Below are 25,984 nucleotides of genomic sequence, written 5' to 3' on the forward strand. Positions count from 1 at the left end.
TCACAGATGAAAACAATGAAATAAAAACGGGGGGCGGGGACACACGCGTCCTTTCTTCTTCTTCTCTTTTTTTTTTATCTAAAATCATGAAAGTCTTTGAGTCTTTCTGTCCTCTGTCTGTCCCTCTGTGTCAGCACTGGACTCGCGTGTTTCCTCTCCTCCGTTTGTTTCGCGTCAGAGAAAACCTTCGGCTTTTTCCGTCACATTCCGGAACAGGGTCGAACGTGTACCCACGTGACCGCAGAGACATACCTTCAGAAGTCTATTGAGCTCGCCAGACCACGTGACCAACAATCACTTTTTCAAAATACTGTGTGTGTGTGGTGGTGGGGGGGCGACACTTAATTTAATTTAATCTCCAGACAGTCAATAAAAAGTTTAATAATATACAATGTCACAACAGGGATTACGAGCATGCGTGGGTTTGCGTGTGAGGACTCATTCTTTGATAAATCACCTGCGTTGTGAGGACATTTGACTTATGGAGACATTTCAGCATCAGCTCACAAGGGCTTGTTAATGTAGGTTACAAGTGCAGGTTCTAACTGTAAATTTCACAAAAAAGTTACATCATCACTAATAATTCAGAAAACTCTATTATTGTGTTTTATTGTGAAATGATATATACGTATATACATATATATATATCTGTGTGTGTGTGTGTGTTAACAGTTAAATTAAGTGTTTAATAGAAAATACTGTGACAGTATTTTTTTTTGTAAAAATCCAGTATTTATGTAAAGCAGAATACCGTCACGTTTGTTCCAATTACAAAGTTATTATAAAATCCAGTATTTGTGAAGTTTCAATGAAATTAGGTATTCATAAAATACTGTGAAGTTTTTTTTAGTATTTAAAAAATACTAAAAAGATATTATAAAATGTAGTATTTGTATAAAAATAAAATAATACTGTTAAGTTAGCTCCAATTACAGTTATTATAAAATCCAACTAAATAAATACTGTGAAGTTAAAGTTAAATTATGCATTCATAAAAAATACAGTGAAGTTGTCATACAATTTGTAAAATCCAGTGTTTATAAAAATACGAAAAAAACTAGTGGAAATTACAGTAAAAGAATGTGAAGTTACAGTTAAATCCAGTACTTGAAAAATACTGCAAAGTTATTTTAAAATCTAGTATTTGTAAAATAAATTAATACTGTGAAGTTACAGTAAGATTAGCTGTTTAAAAAATGTATATACTGTGTATATATATATATGTTCACACACACACATATATATATATATATATATATATCATATATTATATATATTTAAATATATTTGATTAAGTGAAGCACTGTTTGAATATTTTAGAATTTTTGCTGTGTGAATATTTGTAGAATGGCAAAACTAATGACAAATTGGACTTAAGAAAAAGAAAAAGAATATTCATCTAGAACCAAACACAATTTTATTTAAACAATATATATATACATATTTATGTTATATTTTGTATATTTTGTAAGTTTTGTAAGATATAAGAAAAATAATAGTAAAATAAATGTTTCATATTCCTATTTCACACTGTTAATGCTGTGTCATAGAATTGCCTGTGGTAATAGGGCCATCTGGTGGCCATAAACTATTAATGCAACTCGTACATTCCACAGTGAAACAATCTAAGTTTGGGTTGTATACTGGGTTTAAAAATTACAACATCTGTCAAATACAGTATAGAATTACAAACCACACTTTATAGGCAAATGGTTAAAACAAGAAAATAAAATCTTGTTCCTTGTTTCCCCTTAAAATGATATCCTTCCTTTTAGGCAAAAAAATAGGAACAATATTCCAGTAATTTGTTGTTGTTTTTTTTACTTACATTTTTGCAGTGTATTTGGTATTTTAACTGCACAGTTGACCTCATATTTACAATAGCTTGTTCATAATATTTATGAACTTTTTTTTCAGCTTGCACTTGAACTTTATTTTATTTATTTATCATGTTGATGTTTTTGTGAGGAATTGTATCCTAAGATTTAAGGAAGAATAAAAAAACAACAATATTTTTATTTTTTGAAAGAAAATACAGTAATATTTAATTACAAATGGCCGACATCTTGTTGGGTCATGTTTAGGGTCAGTCTCTTGTGTCACATATGAAGTTTTGAGGCGATCAGTCAATGCATGGCAACGTTATTGGGAACTTCCTGTTTCGTGGTCGAAATTCACCAAGCTTCTGATAGTTGCCATGGACACGCCCTTTTGAATCCGCCAAAAGAATCTGCAAAGCCGATAATGTTTTGCCTTTGATGTGTCCAGTACAAATTGTTGTGTTTTTTAATGTTGGTACGATAAACACGCTCAGACTAGTTTTTTCATTTCAGTTTGTTTCCGTTTCGCCCCCTAGCATTTGTGCTCGGGCCCTTAATTCAGCAAAACCATTTAAAAGTGTTTTCTAAAGAGAGACAACCTTTGTGTTGTTGGGAGGGGAATTCAGCTTGTTGCAATCTGAAACCTCACCACTAGATGCCACTGAGTTCTTCATACGGATTCCTTCGATTATTTGCCCTTTCTTTTCTTTCTCAGTCTGTCAACAAAGCAGGTTGGACAAAAAAAATATCTTAAATACTACACATTTTTCATTGTTGAAGACTGTTGTCTGGTCATTTCTGTTGTCAGTTTGTAGATCATGGACTAAAACCTGCAGAACTCACGACACAGTGTTACTGGAGCATTTCTTCATCTCTACGACGTTGCAGCATTGGAATAAGTGCTGCCTGATTTGGCTGCTGAACTTCTTGTCTCTGATGCCATAGATGAGCGGACTGAGCAGACGTGGAAGCACATTGAAGAACAGAAAGGTGACGGTGAGGATGGTGGTTCGGTTGCGAGGGCAAGCGGTGATTAGAGCCAGGATGATGTACGGAGAGAGGTATGAAAACATGCAGATGAAGAGCTGAATGCCGTGCAGCAGGATGGTGTTGCAGGCATTTCTGGCCGAGGCCTTGGCGGCTCTGGAAGCGGCGCGGGACACAAGGAAGACTTTCAGGTATGTGACAATCAAAGTCAGGGAGACAAAGGAAAATAGAAGGACCTGCAGGGACACGTGGGGACAAAAGACAGGGCCACATTATTCCACAGTTCTAAAGTAAAAGCTTCTTTAAAAATGTGGGTGTCATGTTATCCTCCTCTGACCAAAAAGAAAATCTAAGTAATCGTCCAGCTCTTGTGATATGATTTCTGTCTCGAGACACTGTCAGTCATCTGATTCTGATGAGAGAAGATTCATGTCCCAATCACGGTGTGGTGTAATTCTGATTCAATAGTGTGACTGAATCATAGAAATACAATTCTAGAAATGTAACCGATTAAAAATGGCAACCAAAAAAGTGTTTTATGTGGTTATAAACAATTCTAACTTTTGCTGCAGAATTCCAGCCAATAGCGGTGTCCCCCAAGGATCAATACTGGTCCCCATTCATATTTCTTTTCAAATTTAAATGAGTCATGTTTTCATGTTGACACCATTTGTATGTCACTAAAACAAAAAGCACACTTGTTGACATGTTTTCCCTCACTCTGCTTACATCAACGAGATCAACAATCTGATTGGTTATAGAGTCAATTGCGTACAGAGGCATCATGTCTCTTGGAAGTGGGAGGTGACTACACCCCTTCCAGACTAATACTCAATCTCTCAAATGAGATTAAGATGCCGTTTGGTGTTAGATTCGGTTTCCCCATTGATCAATTCTGGTCCCCATGCTATTGATTCTATTTATTAATATAAAGAAATATCTATTTTCTAACTTAAAATGTTCTTCTAAAAATTAAAAAGGTTTTAAATAATTCAAACTTTTGCTGCAGAATTCCAGTCAATAGTGCCCCCCAAGGATCAATACTGGTCTTCATGCATGTTTATTTTCTAACTTAAGTTAGTGATCCTTTGGTGATTCTGTTTCCAGCCTCAGGCAAATCTGACCAGTGACACAAGTCTTTGACCAATCACAGCAAAGTTGGCTGAAGATTAGACTCAACAATCAATTGCAGAAATCCTGAAGACAGGTATTTCACCTGAACAACCTCAGAGAGAGTCTTGTGGTACGGAGTGTTGAAGATTGACATTTTATGACAGAGGAGTTTTCTTGAGAAGAGAAAGAGAGGCTGCGTTGCAAAGAGGATGACGAGGTCTGCGAGGGCCAACATGAGGGACCCGCCCCAGATCAGTGCGATCAGAGTGTAGGCTCGCCGCACCGTGCAAATCTGAACGTGGTGAAGAGGTCGGCAAATGGCAATGTAACGCTCAACTGCCATGCCGGCCAGGTTCAGAGGGCTGTTCCTACAGGAAGACAAAAAAAACATGGACTATGTCTATGAATATTTATGATTGTTATTCATTTTAATTTTTTCAAATCTAATTAGATTTGAGATTAAGATTCCGTTTGGTGTTAGATTCTGTTTCCCCATTGATCAATTCTGGTCCCCATGCTATTGATTCTATTTATTAATATAAATAAATATCTATTTTCTAACTTAAAAAGTTTTTGCTCTACATACAACAAATATATAACAGAGTTTTTGATTTATACGAAATTAAAAGACACAGTAACAATGAAGTAACTTATCTATGAGACATTTTTAAAGGCGACATAGACCGGAAGCTCCAATTAACACTGCGTTTGTGTGTGTGTATCTGCGTCATGACCTCATTTATGAAACCCTAAAGTTTCAGAACAACAGTTCAGTGTTTTCCTGGGCTCTGCGAAGCGGATCGGCACTTCCGTAATTTGATGTCGTCATCAGAAATCCTCCCACTTGTTTTCATGGTTAAAATCCTCCTAATCGCTGCAAACGAGCCAATCAAAATATCTCCTCACTGACGCTCTCGTCAGCCGCGCTGTTTCAGACCAAAACCACACCCCCGGAACGTGGACTGTGTTGTGATTGGCCAGCCAACGAGAGCTTTCCTACTGTCCTGTGATTGGCCAGGTACCTGGAAGTGACGTAATAGATAGGCCAGCTCTCAGATACACAGCTCCCCCTCTGGCACGGTGGATGCTCTGCATCTCAGCAGCTACAACAAGAGTAGTTCTTCTTCTTCTACGGCTGAATGTACGCAACCGGATGTGCCCGGACTAGTGCCCGCACCGGGAGGCGCTACGGTGGTGAGAGGAGTGGTGAGGATTTCTGATGACGTCATCAAACTACGGAAGTGCCGATCCGCTTCGCAGAGCCCAGGAAAACAATACAACACTATTTTCTCAGCAGTGGCTGAACTGTTGTTCTGAAACTTTAGGGTTTCATAAATGAGGTAATGACGCAGATACACACACACACAAACGCAGCGTTAATTGGAGCTTCCAGTCTATGTGGGCTTTAATATATGTAAGTAGACCTCCATAACTAACATATATGTGACCATGAAAACAAGTTGATATATGTAAGTAGACCTCCATAACTAACATATATGTGTGATACAAGCATTCTATGTCACCTTTAAAGAAACTGCCAGGTGAAGTTAAAGGGATAGTTTGTGTTTTTTTTTTTAAAGTTCTGTTGTGTGAGTCAATTCTGAGATTCTGACCAAAAACAAGTCATACTTTTGACAAAAAATGGTCATTCATAATTAAAAAGAATCTGTATTCTGAGACAGAAATATGTGATTAAAGGCAGAATTTTAAAAAGATCTGAATTCTGAATTCTTTTTATTCTGATTATTTTCTCAAAATTCTGGAATTCAATTCAGAATTCTTACTTTTCCTCCAAATTCTCTCTGAATTCTGGCTTTTTAAATTTTAGATTTAGTTTGGCCCTAATCGTCTCCCGCTGTTCACCTTCATGTCACTCTATGTTGTCAGTGTTTTCCTCCACAACAAACCAAATCACTCTCCGAAGCACACACACACACACTCACTTGGCGGTGGTGATCAAGATGACCAGTATGAGGCAGCAGGGAGCTACAGAGATGGTGGTGGTGTAGGTCAGAATCTGCAGCATCACAGACAGCGTCAGCAGGATCATGTCATTGATCACCAGGTGGACGAAGAGCACGTACCTGCAGGAGCAGAGACAGACACCTCATCTTATTTATGTAAATGAAGGGGGATTTAAATCAAATCACCACTGTCGCAAATGTCAAAATCTAAAAATGACATTCCTCCATCTTCTCTGGCAGTGCGCTAAAATGATACACTTTTTAAGGAGGGACTTGTACTTTGAGCTGCAATTGAGGATTATTTTCATCTTCAATTAATTTTCTGATTATTTTCTTGATAAATCCATTAGTTCTTAAATCTGGCTTTAAATCAAAGTTAATAATTAAATTAACTAACGTTTAAAAACATTTTTTAATCAATTTCTTTGTTATATGAAAGCAAAAAGTCAAAACTGAATAAAAAAGTAAAACTAATGAAAAATCCCAAACTATGATAACCTTGCTCTTTAATAAACCAGAAATATGAACAGAAATATGTGTCTCTTCCATCACCTGGGCTCTCGCCTGAAGACCTCACTCTTGAAATAGATGTAAACAAAGGCTCCGTTGATGCAGTTGATGCCGACACTGAAGATGAAGACGATGAAGTTCTTCATCACGGCCTCGTTCACACTGTCTGTGCGCTTGCTGGAGTTCATGACGCTGCATGTTTAGGGGAGGAAAAATCCACAGTGTGTCATCTTCTCTGCACGTTTCATTTACATCAATAAATTAAAATACACACAGTTCTTCTTCTTCTTCTCAGTTCACCGAAAAGTGTAATAATATTCACATCTTCTGAATTTCCAATTTGTGGAATATAGAATCAAGTTAAAAAACATTGATATAGGCATAGGCACACGGCACATTATGTATTATAATCTGTGAGCATATACACATTTAAATATGTGTATTTCATACACTATATGTTGTAAATGTAATCACGAAGGGAAACAAATAGAAATTAGAAAAGTAATTATGTATAAATGACGTCAATATAAGTGCCAGAGTATATACACATTTCAACAAACATGTTGTAAATGTCTGTATATATGATAATAATATATCACGACATACATTATGGCTATGCATATACAGAAAAAATCCACTGTCACCTGTCTCAGTGACTTCCGTCCTGTCGCCCTGACCCCAGTCATAATGAAGTGCTTTGAGCGGATCCTCCTGAAGTACATCAAAGACACCATCCCTGCGGGCCTGGACAGCCTGCAGTTGACCTACAGGGAGAACCGCTCTACGGAGGATGCTGTCTCATTAGTCACATGACCCTGACTCACCTGCAGCATCCAAACACCTACGTCAGGATGCTGTTTGTGGACTTTAGTTCAGCGTTTAACACTGTTCTCCCGGACGTGTTGGCGCTGAAACTTCACAATCTGGGTTTGGCACCATCGCTCTGCCCCTGGATCAGCGACTTCCTCACCAACAGGCCCCAGGTGGTGAGGATACGGGGGTCCACTTCTGCACCCCTGATCCTCAACACCGGAGTGCCGCAGGGTTGTGTGCTTAGCCCAGCCCTCTTCACTCTCTTCACACAGGAATGCTCTGCCATCCATCCCACAAACATGGTTGTAAAGTTCACGGACGACACCGCAGTGGTGGGTCTCATATCCAACAATGATAAGACCCACTACAGAGAAGAGGTCCAGCACATCACACCATGGTGCTTCATGAACAACCTCATCCTGAACACCACCAAAACAAAGGAGGTCATAGTAGACTACAGGAGGTCCAGGAAGACTGACCACGCTCCGCTCTGCATACACGGAGAGGGAGTGGAGCGTGTAGACAACATCAAGTTCCTGGGCATCCACATTTCCTCTGACCTCTCATGGACTGTGAACACTTCGCACCTGGTGAAGAAGGCCCAATAAAGGCTCTTTTTCCTCAGGAAGCTGAAGCGGACTGGACTCTCTCCTCAGCTGCTCACAAACTTTTACAGAGCCACGATAGAGAGCATCCTGTGTCTCAGTGTGACGGTGTGGACTTAGCCCGGGTGGTGAGAACTGCACAGGGGATTGTGGGCCGCCGTCTACCTGATCTGGCTCTGTTTACACCCGGGCAACGCTCTTTTGTGTGGTATTCATCTGGGCTCTAATCTGAGGTGATGTTTACGTGTGACACGGATGAACTTCTCCTCAGCAGCAGAGGTGACTCTTGGTCTTCCTTTCCTGGGGCGGTCCTCATGTGAGCCAGTTTCATCGTAGCGCCTGATGGTTTTTGCGACTGCACTTGGGGACACATTCAAGGTTTTTGCAATTTTCTGGACTGACTGACCTTCATTTCTTCAAGTAATGATGGACTGTCATTTTTCTTTACTTAGCTGATTGGTTCTTGCCATAATGTGAATTCTAACATCTTCTTAATGGTCCCAACCCCAATAAGAAGGCAAGAAATTCCACAAATGAACCCTGATAAGGCACACCTGTGAAGGGAAAACCATTTCAGGTGAATACATCATGAAGCTCATTGAGGGAAGGCCAAGGATTTGCAGTGCCGTCAACAAAGCAAAGGGTGGCGACTTTGAGGAATCTAAAATATAAAACATGTTTTGAGTTATTTCACACTTTTTTGTTTACTACATAATTCCATATGTGTTCATTCATAGTTTTGATGCCTTCAGTGAGAATCTACAATGTAAACAGTCATGAAAATAAAGAAAAAACATTAAATGAGAAGATGTGTCCAAACTTTTCACTGGTAGTGTATATGCACAAATGTATGTATATGTGTGTGTATATATACATACACACATATACTGTACATATACATGTATATATAATCAAATGTTTAAAATGATGTCAATTTAAAGTTGATTTACAAAATAAAATAAACAAATAGAAATGAAAAAGTTGATGTAATATTAAATATTGAATATATTTATTTTCTTTAATATGATATACCTTATGTAACAGTAACATAATTCTTATTAGGTTAGATTTATTGATGTAACGCTGGAGAAATTCACTCGTTACAGCAGCGACACGGTCAAAGGTCAACAACTGACAAATAAATGATTAAATGTGTAAATAAGAAATGAGCAATGTGATTAAATCACCACAAAGTATAGAAATACAAATGAAAAATAGAAATAAAATAAGCAACAGTATAAAAACAGATTTTAAAAATACTTAAAAAATAAACCACATTAGTATTATTATTATTACTATTACCTTTGCCTTAATGTCTAGACTAAGCAAAAAAACATGAATATAAAACTATTTAAAAAAATAATTATTTTACCGCTGCCTCGCTCATTCTTCTTTTTCTCCATTTTCTTGGTGTGTTTTTTATATTTGCGTGTGAAAATCAACAAATCAACAGAATATATTTGCATATTTTGCATTAGAGATGTTCAACAAATATCACTTTTCAGTTCCTGTTGATGAAAGAATTCCTCTGTTTCTTCAGCAGTGTCACTAGGTTTCTGTGAAATGGATTTAAATGATGAAGTTTTCTGCTTTGTTCTGGTCTGGTCGACTGCTCAGAGGTTTGAAGTCGATTGAGCGTCTTTATGACGTTCTGAAGTGAGAGAAACAGGAAGGGGAGCAGTTCTATAGACGCTCACGTGTGAATTTAAATCAGGTTTAATCATAGTAAAATGAACACTTTATTTGTTTGGACACACATTTTATTGCTACAACCTGAATAAGAATTGGTGTGGTTTTTACTCAGACTTTTAAAGTCAAGTTTAGGCTTTTTGTGTGTGTGTGTTTTTATGTGGAATTGACACATAGTCCCCTGAGAGAATGACACTCACTCAAAAATGTATTATAATACCTTAAGAACATGTTCACTGCTTCACCTCTTTGTTTTAGACAACCTTTTCACACAGAAAGATGGAGTTTGTTAAACCACTCACTCTCCCACACCAAAGTCCATAGAGAAAATCTCTGATTTTAGCTCACGGGGAAAATAGGAGCTGCTGGTCTACTGCTGCCTCGTGTGGTCAGATTGTGTCCCTGACGTCAATCTGAATGAAGGATTTCAAACCCAGAATTCACAGAATCACTGGTTTGAAGTTACTGGTGGGGTCAGCAGTGGATCAACAGCTCCTGTGTGCTGTGATGTAAAATCACAGATTTTCTCAATGGGGTTTGGTGTGGGAGAGTGAGTGGTTTAAAACTTCAGTTTTAGCTCAGTTTCCAGGCAGAAAAGGTTGTTTAAAAGTGAGATAAAGCATGTTTTCACTCAGAGCCTGCCTGCCTGCACCGGGAGCATTTTACTATATAATATACATATACTATATAGACCAAAGACAATGACTTTAAGGAGCTGTTGTGAATGTAGATATACTTATTTTATTACACAAAAAGACAGATGTGAATGTTAAGATAAAAGTCTCTGACAATGTTACATTAGTAAGAAAATAAAAAACTGAATCTTACATTTTAGCTGTTTCATAAGTATCATATATGAGATAAACAATAAAAAAAGATATACATGATGTTCAAACTCTCACAAGAGTTTTTATCACCCACAGCTTTGACTGATCTTTGTATATTTTTATTGAGAGTCAGATATCTGGACATGCGCTCATGTCACCTTCACGTTCACTTTGACTTACATGGGCCTGATACTGTGGCTCCGGCACACCAGGTCCCGGGTCCAGTACTTTCTGAACAACTCGTCACGAAAACCATAGATGATGGGGCTGAGGAAGCGAGGGATGATGTAGACGAGCAGGAAGAAGATGTAGCGGATCTCCAGACTGAGGTGCGGGAAGAGGGAGATGAGCGCCGCCTGCAGGGAGGGAACCACAAAGGCGAGCATGCACAGCAGCAGCTGAAAGAAAACAACGTCAACGTTTATGATAAATGGTAAACTCTCACAACTGACTCTGCGGTCAGAATTTCCTCAAGTCCTCAAGTCGGATTTTCAACTAAAACCTACTTTTACTGTTAATAGCACTTCTGTCTCATTGGTTTCACATTTAGTCAGTTGTACACACATGGTGTACAACATTATACAGTTCTAGCACGACTTGACTACGCTCTACTCGGTTTGGCATCAGTCATGTGGTTTTCCATGACTTCACAGTACCTCCTTAACTATTATAACCTTGGTACCAGGTACTTATCCGTGGACATTAGGGATGAGCAAGAATACTCAAATGATTCATTTGATTACAAAAATTCAATCCGTCAATGTGAATCAATGTGTGTTTTACAGATGTGATGAAACATTTACAAGGTTTCTTGAAAGCATCTCGAAGCTGAACTTTTAAGCTCAACACACTGTAGATCCCGTGCAAAATGCCATGTTAATACCACACGACAGTTGCGGATCACTTGAGCCAATCCCAGCTGACACAGGGCGATTAGCACAGGGCGCACTAACTGCTACACTACCGTGTGGCCCATGACTCTTGACCCTGCAGGCCTACGATACTCGGCTCTTCCTGGCAAATGATGAATGCCCCCCGTCTTAAGCCCGTGGTATACTTCCACGCACATTACGCACATTGCACGGACCCTGGTATACTCGCGCAGCAGGGTCCTGTAGTATACCACTTCACCATCCGGTGGCGGTACAAGCCTGGATGCAGGGAATAGGACACAATCCTACAAAAGAAGAAGAGAAGAATGCTACAGTTCTCTCTTGTCTGGTTTGAGCGGCTCATGGCTGAAAGGTCAGGGGAGTCAGAGTGTCAGCTGGATTGGGGTTGGATGACTATCCTTGGCGACTACATCTTCTGTTGTTGAAATGTCTTTTTTGCTTGGTGAGTGGAGCTTATACCACTGGTGGGGCGGAAATTCAGTTTTCACATGCGCTGTCCATGCACACCCAAAGTGCTGTGTGTGGAAGTATACCAGGGCCTTTAGATTGGGGTTCTGGGCATTTGCCCATCCCTGTTGCCCCTGCTGCACCCACCTGCACGCCATGAAGTAGCACCGTGTTCCTGGCTCTCTTCACTGAGGCGAGGCCCGCTGACGCAGCCCGTGCCGTCATCATGATCTTGCAGTAGGTGTAGATCAGCGTCAGTGCCACACAGGACAGGTACATCCCATCAAACACGCAGTTCTTGTAATAGATGGAGCGGTCGCGGAAGAGGAGCGAGTGGTCGCAGAAAATGGAGGTGTGGAAAAACCTCGGGGGCTCCTTGACGACAGTGATGAGGAGGTCAGTAACAGGCGGGGCCGCGGTGAGGAGGAAGATGATGCAGATGAGCAGGAGGGTGCGCGGGACCGTGCACATCTGGCTGTAGTGCAGGGGAAAGGAGATGGCGATGTAGCGCTCCAGGGCCATGCCGGCCAGGATGAGTGGTGTGGAGCGCGTGGTCAGGACTGCAGTCATGATCTGAGGGAGGCAGTGGAGGTGAAGAAGGTTGTAATGCAAGATTTTAGGTGCTAATTGACATTAAACACCAAGAACACGAACACTCGATTCTGTCTAGTCTGTCAGACTTTTGATCACGTAACTGTCCAACCGTTCGCTTGACAGGCTTGAAACTTGGCAGGTAAGCTACGAAGGACGCCAGTGTGTGCAGTGTCCACATTGTTTGGTCAGGAAATGCAAGAATTTAATCCCCTTAGGGAAAGTATTCCTCTGCATTTGACCCATCCTAGAATTAGGAGCAGTGGGCTGCCACACTGAGTAGCGCCCAGGGAGCTGGGTACCTTGCTCAAGGGTACCCCAGCCCTTTTTGGCCGGGTGGGGATTTGAACCTGCGACCCTCTGGTTACAAGTCAAGTTCCCTTTCCACTTGGCTATATTTGGCTATATTTGCCACAAGAAATATCAACATAAAGGCAACAATGGAAAATGGTGTGTATTTAAGGCTCTATCCACATGGAAACAGAACACAACAGTCATGACAGTGACTTCTGACTTTAACATTTGAAATGTTTGCAGCTTGTGTTTGTTTGTCTCTACATTAGTTACAGTACATTTCTGTGCTGGAACGTGAGAGAATGACAGTGTCACATGACTGGGCTGATGATGATGAGGATGACGTCACGACTCACCAGGAAGCAGCAGACGGAGGCGTGAATCTTCCTGAAGATGTAACTGACTACGTAGAGGGCGGTGACCAGGGTGAGCTGCAGCGCGTCGTTCACGACCATACAGATGAACATGATGTAACGAGGGTTTTCATAGAAGAGGCTGCACACACACACACACACAGTGATAATGATGTATTTCTTTGTTTTAAAACAAATGTCAGGACCAGTAGTCCTCATGGAGACCAAAACCTGGTCCTCATGAGGCAGAACCTTATTTCTGAGGCACTGATGACTCAGGCCTGTCTCCCCCTCAAAGTTTTAGACTCTGATCCATGCTTTTATAACACCTCGGTATTCTGGGATTACTCAGTCATCTGTCCAACAACTCCAGTTAGTCCAGAACACCGCCGCTTGAATTTTGACGGGACAACTAGCCTCACGCTGTTTGGACAACAGGGTAAAGAAAGAGAGTATGAGTGAAGCGAGAGGGGACTAAGAAAGGCAATGGCAAAAAATGTAATGCAGTAGCTGGTGTTTGACCAGAGAGGGCAGTAGATACACACATTTTTTTATCATCACATTTTTAAATGTTTAATTTCAATATTTTATTTTAAGTGTCCTCATTTAGAAAGTACAGGACTGTGAGTGTAACTGTATGTGTGTGTGTGTGTGTGTGTTTTCAGGTATTTCTCATGTTGTGGGGACATGTGTTTACACACTCACATTATGAGGACCTTTCTTTCTCATGGGGACAAAAGTCAAGTCCCAACAAAAATGTTGTATGGTTAGGATGAGGTTAGGGTTAGGGTCAAGGTTAGAGTAAAGGGCTAGGAAATGTATTGTGTCCTCACAAAGATATAAAAACAGGTTTGTTTGTGTGTGTGTGTGTGTGTGTGTGTACCTGTGCCTCAGGAAGGTGCGCACCATGCTGCTGTTGATAACACTGAGGGTCAGCCACACCAACATGGCCATGATGTTCTTGGTCAGCGCACTGGAGAAGCTGTCTTTGGACACGAACACAGCGCCCCCTGCCGCTACAATGCTGCTGTTACTGGTCATCATCAGCAGGTCCACGTCAGAGGCGGATGAGGTGAAGTTCAGCATCACTGACACCTGAAGCAACATTTTACACCTCATTACAGTTTCTGCTCATATGCATTTATATTTAATACAATATATATCAACCAAAATTGACTGAATTTAGCACAGATGATAGCAAATTGACTAAACGAGATTATGAGATTTTTTTTTATAATAACATGCAAATACTTTAAAAAAATAATTTATCAATATTTCAACTGAACAAGAAATTAACTTTGTCAGTTGAAACAAAGTTTTTACAGTGTACATGTTTTAATTTGCAGTTACGATAAAAACATTAAATGCATACATAAAAATCTTCATACTGTTGTTTCATAGAAATCATCACAGATTACAATGACACGTGATATTCATGGTCCACACAAAGCTGTGCTCTGTCATCTTTGTTGTGGTCGTGATGGATGTTTTTTAATCATGTTTTATTTGTACTTCTATTACTATTTTAATATATAGTAATATATATATATATATATATATATATATAGTAATATATAGTAGTATAGCAGCTCAAGAGCCTCTCAACCACACAGCAGTCGACAGTTAAAATTTGTCATTTGAGTTTTAGAACTTTAAAAATCAGTCACACCAAAACACAGAAAGAATGACATGACAAAATATACATACATGTACATGACAAAGATGACATGCTGTACAAACCTACTGTAGAAACATATATACTCTGTCTTCACATGTCATCAGGAATTCATGTAGCTTCAAATATGAAGGTGTTACTTTGAAACCTGCAGAAAGATCAGAGGAAAATAGTGTTAACAATTTTAAAAGCATAATTAAAGCAGATACGCTGATTCTGTGATGATATAAATTTCTGACCACTTTAAATTTGATAATTACTTTTTGAATTACATGTTTCTGTACTTTTTTAACTTCCTGTACATTTATTTCTTAGATTAAGTAATTTTTTCAACTTTTTTCAAATGCCTCTTTTCGTCGAATGTCACTTTTGCAGTCCCTTTGATTTTTTCTTAAATTAACCAAATGAAATCTTTTAATGAACTTGCTGCAAAATTGTGCTACAAAAATAAGTTTACTTTGCACAGCAAACCTGAGAGAAATATGTGTTTAAGTCACTGCAGAATTAATATAACCAGAATATATGATAATAACAGTCAAATATTTCAAATCTAAACAATAACTTAACATGATAACTGTCAAATATTTCAAATATAAACAATAACTTAATATAATAACTGTCAAATATTTCAAATATAAACAATAACTTAACATGATAACTGTCAAATATTTCAAATATTAACACAATTTATTAAGATTAATATTATATTATTATTAATAATATTAATTTATTGTTTATAAATTAATGTACAACCAAAATATATGATAATAACTGTCAAATAATACAAATATAAATATTTAAAACACTTCACAATAGTGACAATATGGAACGCAAATTTTAAATTCCATATATGAAATATATTTTTTCTGCAATTCTGACCTTACGGAATATTATGTTATATATGACATTTACATATACAGTAAATGTACTGTTTGTCTGTGAATAAAATATTAAATGCATTAGACAAGAAAACAACACAGCATATAGACAACTGAACATATATATATATATATATATATATATATATATAACATTATGAAAGATGAAACACACACTGTTTCTTTACATTGACAACAAAGTGAAACATAATAATGAGTTGTTGATGAAGTGATAACCACTGCAGCCTGAGCTCCAGTATATAAGCTATGCTCTGTGTGTGTGTGTGTGTGTGTGTGTGTGTGTGAGTATCGATCAGGTTGTCATAGTGACAGGGTAAAGGTCACATGTAGTGACGTTTAAAGACACGTGTAATTTTGGAATGTGAATGTATGTCATGAAACTAATTTACAAATAAATTTGTTGTAATTTACAAAATGTGTTCAACTAATGTGCAAACCTTAAAACTAATTTACATTTGAGAAAACACATTTGAAACGGTGGAAGTTTAAACTTTTGTACATTTGTTTTCTAGACTCTAAAGTAGTTTTAACTTTTGTAAATCTGTTAAACTAATTGTGTAAATTAGGTAAAACTAATTTATTTGTATATTAAAACTAAATAGTTGGTTTTCTGACAAAAATGGTCTTATATTTAAATTACTACATTTAATTCAGCTTTTTTCATTGTTACATTTTTTATGTAATCTTTACTCCACATTTGAAAATGTTTCGTTGATTTGTAAGTGTTTATTATTTTTATTTCCTGCTGTATGTTATTCTGCTTTTCATATAAACCACAACACAACTACATGTCATTTTTTATTAGGATATGATTTTTTGTATTTACAGTATGTGAAGTGTGTAAAATACAGTAAAAAAAGAGAGAATAAAATAAAATACAATACAGGTCGGGCCACTTCATTTAATGGCCCAACACACTACATTACATCATTTTCCGAAACTCAACATTGACCAAAACATAAAATTTTACAAAAACAAAAAGAGAATTGACCACAACACGTGTTTGTGTTTGGACACACCCGTGTTTCTCCGTCCTCGGTCACTGAGCGTCTTTGTGCTGCGGTGCCACTCGCTGCAGTTTGTCTCTGAAGCCTTTGCTCAGCAGATGCATTTTAAGGTACTTCCTGAACTTCTTGTCTCTGACGCCGTAGATGATCGGGCTCAGAAAGCGTGGCAGGATGTAGACAACCAGGTAGTTTGCAAATCTGATTTCCAGAATGCGTCCTGTGAAGAGGAGATGCAGCACCAACTCCACACTGGGGGAGATGTAGGAGAGCAGGCACATGGCCAGCTGGGCGCCGTGGATCAGGATGGTGTTCCTGGCCCTCTGGGCTGACGTCTTCTCTGTGGAGAGGGCTCTGGCTGCAAACACGATTCTGAAGTAGGTGAAGACCAGGGTCAAGAACACGCAGGAGAAGTAGATGATGTCAAAGGCCTGTCTCTTGGTTGCAAGGATCGGGTCTTTGAACACATTCTGGCGCAAGCAGAACACCGACTCGTGAAAGAAGCTGAGGGACTCGGTGGCGAGGGTCACGAAAAGGTCCGTGATGTCCGGAGCCACACATATGAACCAGATCAGCCCGATGACCATGTGTGTTCTCCTTACGGTGCAGATCTGCGCGTGGCGTAATGGCTCGCAGACAGCGATGTAGCGCTCGATGGCCATGCTGGCTAAGTTGACCGGCGTGTTTCTGGTGGTGAAGACGGCCACGAGGATGAAGAAGCAGCAGAAGGAGACATTGATCTTGTAGAAGATGTAGCTGAGGATGAAGAGTGTGATGGTGACGGTCAGCTGGATGGCGTCGTTTATCACCATGTGGATGAAGAGGATGTAACGAGGGTCTTCGTAGAAGGTCTAGAGGAAGACGAGGGCAGAGGGTGAGACAGTTGCACTGTATGGACATTATTGAATTCAGGTGGTTCATCACGCTTTGGGCTGTAGGCCACTTATCTCCCATGAAGGACAATCTTAACGCTTCAGCATACCAAGACATTTTGGACAATGCTATGCTAACAGTTTGAGGAAGGTCCTTTTTGAGTGGTTTGAGTTTGGTGTGGAAGAACTTGACTGGCCCTCACAGAGTTCTGACATCAATTCATTATTCATTATTCATTAAATCATTATTCATTTTTTATGGGTGTTTATAAGCTTAAATGTGTGAGATGTTTTTGTTCTTTTGCTTCTCTGTGATGAACAAGTGAACATTTTTGGTTTGTTTGAGGATGTCATTATTTTAGAGGTTTAGAAAACACTAATCAATATTTTTTGCACAATTGTTTGGACCAAACAACTAATGAATTAATCAGACAGCCCAAAGATATTGTATAAACATATAAAACAACAACAGACAAATCCTCTCACTGGAACAAAGCTGTAATGGGTGAAAGTTCTGTTGCTCTGTTGTTTATAAGACAATCAAACCCAGGAAAAAACACAAATATTAATAGTAAAACAACAAATCAGCAAATATTAAATATGTTTGACGTATTTCTGTGTTTGTTTGTTTGTTTGTTTTACCTGATGTCTGAAAAACGTAGTAACCAAAGTGCCGTTGATGTAACTGAGGACGAGCCAGACCAGAACCACGATCAGGTTCTTCACAAACGCTGTGGCGAACGTGTCTCTGATGAACGTGAGCTGAGTCACCAACAGAGGGAGCCAGAGAGAAGGAAACACAAGGAAAACTATATTTTTCATGTCACAGCAGGGGTGCAGCAAAGAAATGTGAGGGACCAAAACAAATTAATTCTCTTTTATTTTTTTATTTTCTCTGTCTTGTCTTGTCTTGTGTTCTTCACAGTTAATATTTTAAATTAAATTAAATTAAATTAAATTAAATTAAATTAAATTAAATTTGACTTTATTGATCCCACACTGGGGGAAATCAGGAGCAGACTAAATAATATGATATAAACTATACAAATGCACAATAAAAAAATCAATATAAACAATGAAACAGAGACGTACAGGAATACTATAATACTATAAAAATATTAAACTTACGCTTATTAGATTTTCCCATCAGTTATTTTTAGTTGGATTCTACTTTATTTTGCAGTTTTAATTTATCCTATGTTTAAAGTTATTATTTTACATGTTATTGCTTTTTGTAACTACCAAATTCTTGTACATCTTATTCTATTTTTATATATTTTACTTTGTATAACTTTATTAACTATATTTTTCACCTCATTCATGCTGCGTCTGTAGAGCGGTGTCAACACCGAGCACAAAGATTTTCATTACTGGTGACAGTGTTGCATTATTTATGACAGTAAAGAATCTTGAATTATGAATCTAATCAGGGTTGCGTTTACACTCAAACTCTGCTCGGACACCATTGACTTAAAATAACCTTCACTATAATCTGTGTTGATAAGATGACGTCAAAGAACAGAACATTTCTTTATCTCTTTTAAGACGTTTTTTTAAGTCCAAAAAAATATAAAATACATAAAATAAAATGTTCATTCTAAATGAGGACAATGAGGAAAATCAATGCGGTGAATGACTGACTTAAACTAAAGTACATTTTTAATAAGTTCTGATTAAGTTATTCCATACAACAGTGCAAATAAAACATATATGTATGTAAACAAAAGGGAAAACAGCTGCTTCACCAAACCTGATGAGGAAAACTCATGTTTCCTCCTGGAGCCTCTGAGGAGCTCATGTTTAACCGAGACCTGAGGAGAAAACCAAACCAAACAGAATGACTGAGAGAAAAACACACAAAAAACACAAACTTATAACATATAAAACTTAAAAAAAAATTAAACCACATATTTAAAAAGTCAAGAGCTACAATTTCTTTTCATCATTTATTTTATTTTTTTTTATTAGCACTTAAGTCATTAGGACATAAAATTTGACATTTATTTTGGTGTCATAAAAGAGCAAAGAACATATTCACATTTAAATAGCTGATTTCACACTGATTTATCATTTATAGTGATTCATTTAGTCATCAATCAATTTACTTTTGCAGCTCTATTCAAGAGTTTCCATTCAAATCCTGTAGTAAAAGGACATAATACTTCTACTGCCTCACTGTTGTTCACCTGCAGCTGAAATGTTTAGTAATGTTTTTACAACAAAATAGAACACAATATTTCCCAGAGTTTTGCTTGTAAACCACAAAATTAAACCTGCTTGGTTTAAAAACGATGACCCTCAGTCTTCTGCCATAAATCAACGCGTTTATCTTCCCTCGCTGACTGTCAGAGAGCTTTTATTGTGAAATTAAAAGATTTATTTCTGTGGAACATTTCATTAAAATAAACACAAGTTGGTGCATGAAGATGGTTTTTTTTTTTCTCTGTACAAAACTCGGGACATGAAACATCAGGTCAGACGGTGTGAAAATAAAAATGTTACTCAAAATATTTAGAGCCTCTTTTCTTTGATTTTAAATGTGTATATTTGGGCCGAGGAAACAGCCGACATTTGAACAAAACTCAGTATTAATGAGTAAAGAGAGATGTGGTGTGTGTGTGTGTGTCCTTCTGCACTTACCTGAGTCCAGGTGTGACACTGAAGACAGTCAAAGTCACGGAGGACACTTTATAAACGCTCTGCATTTGGACCAAAGTGATTTCCTTCCAATCATCTTCCTCGGTGTTTGTCAGAGAGAAGAAAGACACGGTGACAGACAACGGTGGTTGTGATGATGATGATGATGATGATGATGATGAAGATGACAGGTGTGTTTACACTTTCTCAGCACTGCACTAAACTTCTGCTTATAATTTCCTCAGTTTCTCCATCAGCTGTTTGGTCCATAAAGTGTCCTAAAACTGTTGAAAACCCTGTTTCTTTCCCAAAACCTCAAAACAACACCAACGTCCTCTGAGTTTCTTTTCACAGAGGAGCAAAGAAGAAGCTACAACATTTACATTTAGCTTTACCCCCATTTCCCTATTGGCAAACAGTTCTCACCATGAGCGTGTAAAAGTCTTAACAACGTTTACATACATTCATACATTTACAGGAGACGTTGGAAGTGGAAGTGGAACAGGAAGTGACGTCACCACCAGAAAAAAAACGCTGGGTTTTCTATTTGGAAGCTGAAAAAGTGATTTAGAGGTTTAGTTACTTTTTAATGTTAAAGACGTTATAAAAGCAGTAGGAAACAAGGTACAATGCAGTGGTCAAGGTCAGCCTAAGCTTTTTGTAGCATAAGTCGAACACAATCAATAAAATATACTTTTAAGTGACCTAAAGTGTTTGCTGGTTTGATTCAGATGAGTATTAAATAAAATCGAATTATTTCGAAATAAAATCTCCACAAATTGATTTACATGCTGACATTATAAATCAAGTGAGAAGTAGAAGCTAATTTCCATTAAATGGGAGTTTGGTTTGCAACCAGCTTTACTGCCCCCAGGTGGCTGTTCCATAAATTGTTACTGGTTCACCCTGCAAACCAGAAAACGACCCTCTTTACCTGTTCCTCCTCCAGACAGGTGTAAGAGACACTGTGGGCGGAGTTTAGCCTTGATTAGCTTGAATTCTGTGCAAGCTTTGGATTTATTGTGGCAAACGTGTGAATTACCGCTCCAATAAAGTATGAATCAAATGGAAGGGTCTCTGTGAGCGCTCTGTGAGCTCTACCGAGCAGAACAGGTTTCAACCCTTCTGTTGTGGTGTTTTGTGACACCGCAGCAGAGGAGTCCGTTAGCACACAACATATTCTGCTCCAGTCTCAGTCCTGCAGATGTGTGGTCAAAAGAAGAAGGGAATTTGTCTTTAAAAGAAGAATCTGAAGAGAGAGAAGCAGATTATTCTCTCCTGATTAGTCTTTATATAGAACAATCTACCACTTCTGACTATGTGTGTTTGTTTGGAGGTAAGTTGGACTTCTTTCCTTGGCTAATTCAGGTTTGTTAAATGTGGTTGTTAGTGGTGTAAAATCATTGCTGACTTTTGGAACGCCCTGGGGAATGGGATTCTCACTTTCACTGCTTACAGAGCTGTGAATCTTTCACGATCTCATGATTTTTGTATTTCACTATGCATTTCTTTCTAGTTTATCTCACACACTCTTGAATTCAAATATTGATTCTGTCAAAACAGAACAATGCAATATCCACATGTACAGCTGTATGTATGATGTATACTGGGTATTTCGTTTAGTGAGATGACTGGCACCGCATGGAGTCAACGATCTCAGAACTTTGATTTGACACACACACACACACACACACACACACACACTCAACGAGCTAACAGCAGCGCAACTGTTAATAAAAGTGAGGTTTGTTTCATTATTGAAACCTTCGGCGAGCTGAATGGTAGCTCACAAGCTACTCGTTGGAGACCCCTGGTTTAGAATGTCCAATTTATCTGATTCTCATATCTGCATGTTTTTGGAATTTTGGAGGAAACTGGTGAAAACACACTCTTGTTCCAACAAGGTTGTGAACCCTGGTCTTCTTGCTGCAAAGGCAGGAGTGTTAACCACTAAACCAACCATGTGTCTTCTTGAGACTTCTTCTTATTTAAGTCAGTAGTATTTTAAGAATATCAGAAAATCTGCTCAATTGGCAGCAATCCCCATCGTTAACCATTGGCGTATGTTTTTAATCTCTTGTTTAATGTCGGTAAAATTTCCTCTTCTATGGAAACCAGCTTGTTAAATGCAATAGAACTAAGTTTGTTAAATAGAAATAAAACATGTAACACGTACAATTAAATTCCTTTATTTGTTCAAGGTGCAAAAAAACCGGTCCAGTGTGTAAGAATTAGTGACATCTAATGGTGAGACTGCAGATTGCAACAAACACACGCTCACAGTTCTCCCGAGGTCGTCAGGGAACTACGGTGGCCTTCCAGGGAAGATGGCGTCATCCACAGGTAGGGACAAGTTATATACAGAGTGAATTTGTACCAATATCGATATCAATCCAACTAAATCTTTTAAATCTTTTAATCAAGTTAGCTGATAATCTGTGTTGAGGGTTTTGTCACATGACACAGGATTTATAGGATTTTACTCCCACATTGAAGCTTTAATGTGGAGCTTTATCAGAATAGCAGGAGCCGCTAAAACAGCATCATTACCGTCTCTTAAGATTTCTTTTGTGGTTGAGCGTCAGAACTCGTCGTACAGAACAGATAATTTTTCAGATACTTTCTGAAAGTCTTGTCTCGCAGCCCGTAAACCGCCGGACTGATGAGTCGCGGGAGAACGTGGACGAATATGGAGACGGCAAAGTGAATGACTAGAAGCGCTTTAGGGAACAAGGATATCAGGCCTTGCATGATGAAATTATAAACATAGGTGAGCATACACAGCAGCAGCTGGAAGCCGTGGATTAGCACGGTGTTCCTCGCCTTCTTGGCATCTGAGGCGGCTGCTTGTGCCGTGATAAGAATCCTGAGGTATGAATAGAAAAGAGAGAACCAAACACTGACTAACAACACTATGTTGAATATTTCTCTCTTCTCTTTGCGATAAGGAAGTCTGAAAACGTTATCTGTGAGGCAGAAAAGTCTGGAATTAAAGAATTCCACGGACTCTGTGGCCAACGCGATAAATACATCGAGCAGGACATAAAATAAACTTAGCATCCATATCACTCCGATCACCATGTACGTTTTCCTCACCGTGCAGATCTGCGTGTGACGCAGCGGGAAGCAAATGGCGACGTAGCACTCTACGGCCATGACGGCGAGTGTTAGAGGATTGTTGATGCTCGCAGAGACAGCAATAATCAGCAGGACCATGCAGAGGGAGACGTTGAGCGTGAACACGATGTAACTGAGGACTTGGAGGAGGGTGAACATGGTCAGGAGGATGATGTCGTTGATCACCAGATGGATGTAGAGGATGTAGCGAGGGTTCATGTTGAAAACCTGTTGTGACGAAGGACAAATTAGGACAGAAAATGATTGATGTATTGTATTTTTGGTGGAAACTAAACATGATTTCCCGAAGAGGATTAGAGCCAAATGTGACATTTGTCTCAGAACTCTTCTGGAATTATGTGGAAAAAATGCAGAATTTTTACTTTAATCGCTGTTTTAATCTAGTGTGATAATGTAAACCCTCAACTTATACATATGTAATGTAACATTACATTACATTATATGCAGAGGTTATAAGAATGTGCAATATAGAGTGTGTATATATATCTTATATGCTTTTTTTCTGCACAACCCAGGCAATCTGAAATGACAACAACAAAAGAAGAACAATTATTGCTATTTTATATCTTCTACTAAAAGTGTGATATAAAATGAATCATAACTTTGACTCAACAACACATAAGAAGACGAAAAAAACCAAAGCCTGAATATGTGACCGAAAACACACACACGCCCCCAGGACGTCCATATAAGGAAATGTGTATTATTTCCACAGCAAATTACTATGGATGCACCTGCGGCACAGATCCTTGCCACGTGAGCACTAAGGGTTAATCAAAGAGAGAGAGAGAGCAATGTCCAAAAACTTCTGATATTATTATTTGAAAGCAAATATCAGCCGATACCAATATGTTTGCTGATTTAAAAGTGAACCCTGCAAGAGTTACAACCTCTTAGGATTAGAGGTAGGGACAGGACGATACCACTTTTTGTGTCAGATGACGATATTACAAACTCCAAAGATACCGATATAACCCTGAAAAACCGCGAGATATCAAGTTACCTCGTCCGTTAAATATATAAACAAAGAGCTGTACACAAGACTACCGTTCTGTACTGAAATACAGCAGAGGAAAATTATTCATAAATGTCACCAGTATTTCCCTCTGTTCTACGCCCCATGTTGATATTTAGCCTTTCAGAGGCGTTTCCACCGGTAAATCAATTTATTTTATTCATCCAATTTCAAATTTGCTCTCTGATTTGTTTCTTTATTTAACGTATAAGATTGGTTTGTTCTGAATTTCGTATTGTATGACCTCAACAGGGGGTTGAGGTGTAATTTAGTTTTAGACCATTTGTGAACGTATAAGACTGATAACAAACACATTAATGCTGAGTCATTTCAAAGACATAATTCTCTAACTGTGTAACAAATATTGAAATAAACAGCTCAAGTATGACTCAGCTAAAATGCTTATGCTGATTTGCATTTACCTTTTTTTTTTTTATTTTTTTTTTTTTCAGTACATAGGATTTTTGGATTGTATCAGATTTTACATTTTTATCCATCCATGATCTGATCCAGTGATATCGACCAGTATTGGACCGATACCGGTAACCATCCCTAATTAGACGTAATAACAAAAACAGTGCATTTACTAAAATGAGAAGTGATTACGTTAGATTACGTAGACAGTGAAACACCACATCACCTCTTAATCTTAAAGTTTCATAATCTTAAAAGACAGCCAAGCACAGTGGTTGTTTATTTAGGCCTATAATCCTGATTATGTGGTGGTATAACAGAGTGGTTAAGTCTGGTACCCCATGTGCAGAGATATCATGGTCACAAATCCAACTTCACCCCTGGCAGGTTGTACTCAATTCTCTTGTAAGTCACTTTGGATGAAAGTGCCTTAGATTTTTGAAGATCCTGCAGAAGCTTCTGCAATAGTTACAACCTCAGATTAGAAGTGAGAAGGGACTACGTTGAGAAGATACCTGGTGTTTTGTGAATGTGTGCACCAGGGTGCTGTTGACATAGTTGATGGAGATGCAGAGAACCACAGTGATCACATTCTTGATGATCGCCACTTGTAAAGTGTCCCTGACGACAGGCGTTGTGAAGTTTCGGCTGACGTTTGAAAGGTTCATGAGTGTGTTGTAGAACTGCTCTTCACCTGAAAGTACAAGCCAATAGAGCAATGGTAGCAGACGTCACACAATTCCATCATGCAATGCTCTGCGCCGTTCACATCCCAAGCACAGATATAGAGTACTATGTAAAAGTGAGGGCTGGGTGTGAATTTTTCTGTGAGATGAATCTATCTATCTATCTATCTATCTATCTATCTATCTATCTATCTGGGATACAAATCACAATATACTCTTGTATATCATATGATATCGATATATATCTCAATATAATAAATCAAATCAATATTATTACCTTTCATTTCAGATAATACCTGCTTTATTTCTTCAAATGAAAGATATTTACGTGATACAGACAATGAAATTGTCTATAAATATGGTCAAATTCTGCTATAACAAAAATAATTAGGCTTAAAATACAACAGGTGTGAGTTATTAAGTTATTTTTTAATCTACATCTATTTATTATTTGGTGTATTTCACAAATGTTTTCAATATAATATGATGAATGATATATCCAAAATCTGAGACCATATCTCAATGTTCTATCTAATCACTACTACAGTACATGTATTAATTCTCAATCTTGATTCTAGAATAGAACCAGAAAATACAGGAGATGTGCACATTTATCCATGAAAGGGAAAAGATTTAAGTAGATTGCAGTTTAGTCAAAATGAGCCGTTCAAGGTGCAAATTCGTATAAACAACACACTGTGAAAGTAGGGGATATAGAATAGAAGGAAAAAAAAACAA

General features: G+C 38.3%; 4 protein-coding genes across 4 annotated transcripts; all 4 read right to left on the reverse strand.

Annotated features, from left to right (window-relative positions):
* Positions 1 to 2,520: 2,520 nt before the first annotated feature.
* On the reverse strand, positions 2,521 to 6,641 carry LOC131460516 (odorant receptor 131-2-like). Its single transcript, XM_058631107.1, has 4 exons — positions 6,437 to 6,641; positions 5,864 to 6,004; positions 4,024 to 4,288; positions 2,521 to 3,043 (listed from the first exon to the last, which is right to left on the reverse strand). The coding sequence occupies exons 1-4, from the start codon at positions 6,580 to 6,582 to the stop codon at positions 2,660 to 2,662; spliced, it is 936 nt and encodes a 311-aa protein (XP_058487090.1). The 5' UTR covers positions 6,583 to 6,641; the 3' UTR covers positions 2,521 to 2,659.
* Positions 6,642 to 10,426: 3,785 nt separating this feature from the next.
* On the reverse strand, positions 10,427 to 13,041 carry LOC131460517 (odorant receptor 131-2-like). The gene is made up of 3 exons (XM_058631108.1): positions 12,910 to 13,041; positions 11,816 to 12,241; positions 10,427 to 10,726 (listed from the first exon to the last, which is right to left on the reverse strand). Exons 1-3 carry the CDS (start codon positions 13,018 to 13,020, stop codon positions 10,505 to 10,507), a joined length of 759 nt encoding a protein of 252 aa, XP_058487091.1. The 5' UTR covers positions 13,021 to 13,041; the 3' UTR covers positions 10,427 to 10,504.
* A 3,408-nt stretch (positions 13,042 to 16,449) lies between these two features.
* On the reverse strand, positions 16,450 to 18,116 carry LOC131461185 (odorant receptor 131-2-like). The gene is made up of 2 exons (XM_058632247.1): positions 17,999 to 18,116; positions 16,450 to 17,335 (listed from the first exon to the last, which is right to left on the reverse strand). The coding sequence occupies exon 2, from the start codon at positions 17,294 to 17,296 to the stop codon at positions 16,520 to 16,522; it is 777 nt and encodes a 258-aa protein (XP_058488230.1). The 5' UTR covers positions 17,297 to 17,335; positions 17,999 to 18,116; the 3' UTR covers positions 16,450 to 16,519.
* A 4,171-nt stretch (positions 18,117 to 22,287) lies between these two features.
* LOC131461226 (odorant receptor 131-2-like) lies at positions 22,288 to 25,233 on the reverse strand. Its single transcript, XM_058632311.1, has 2 exons — positions 25,076 to 25,233; positions 22,288 to 23,338 (listed from the first exon to the last, which is right to left on the reverse strand). The coding sequence occupies exons 1-2, from the start codon at positions 25,226 to 25,228 to the stop codon at positions 22,550 to 22,552; spliced, it is 942 nt and encodes a 313-aa protein (XP_058488294.1). The 5' UTR covers positions 25,229 to 25,233; the 3' UTR covers positions 22,288 to 22,549.
* Positions 25,234 to 25,984: the final 751 nt, after the last annotated feature.

The sequence above is a fragment of the Solea solea genome, chromosome 6 (assembly GCF_958295425.1).
Source record: "Solea solea chromosome 6, fSolSol10.1, whole genome shotgun sequence".
NCBI lineage: Eukaryota > Metazoa > Chordata > Actinopteri > Pleuronectiformes > Soleidae > Solea > Solea solea.

Coding starts and splice junctions, on each gene's coding strand:
- LOC131460516 (XM_058631107.1), bottom strand. CDS start 6,582: ATGAACTCCAGCAAGCGCACAGACAGTGTGAACGAGGCCGTGATGAAG. Junction 6,005..6,436: donor GTCTTCAGGCGAGAGCCCAG/GTGATGGAAGAG, acceptor CTGCTCCTGCAG/GTACGTGCTCTTCGTCCACC. Junction 4,289..5,863: donor ATCTTGATCACCACCGCCAA/GTGAGTGTGTGT, acceptor GTCTTCCTGTAG/GAACAGCCCTCTGAACCTGG.
- LOC131460517 (XM_058631108.1), bottom strand. CDS start 13,020: ATGTTCATCTGTATGGTCGTGAACGACGCGCTGCAGCTCACCCTGGTC. Junction 12,242..12,909: donor CCTCCGTCTGCTGCTTCCTG/GTGAGTCGTGAC, acceptor TGCCTCCCTCAG/ATCATGACTGCAGTCCTGAC. Junction 10,727..11,815: donor TGCTACTTCATGGCGTGCAG/GTGGGTGCAGCA, acceptor GTTTTCTTTCAG/CTGCTGCTGTGCATGCTCGC.
- LOC131461185 (XM_058632247.1), bottom strand. CDS start 17,296: ATGGTGATAAACGACGCCATCCAGCTGACCGTCACCATCACACTCTTC.
- LOC131461226 (XM_058632311.1), bottom strand. CDS start 25,228: ATGAACCTTTCAAACGTCAGCCGAAACTTCACAACGCCTGTCGTCAGG. Junction 23,339..25,075: donor ACACATTCACAAAACACCAG/GTATCTTCTCAA, acceptor TCGTCACAACAG/GTTTTCAACATGAACCCTCG.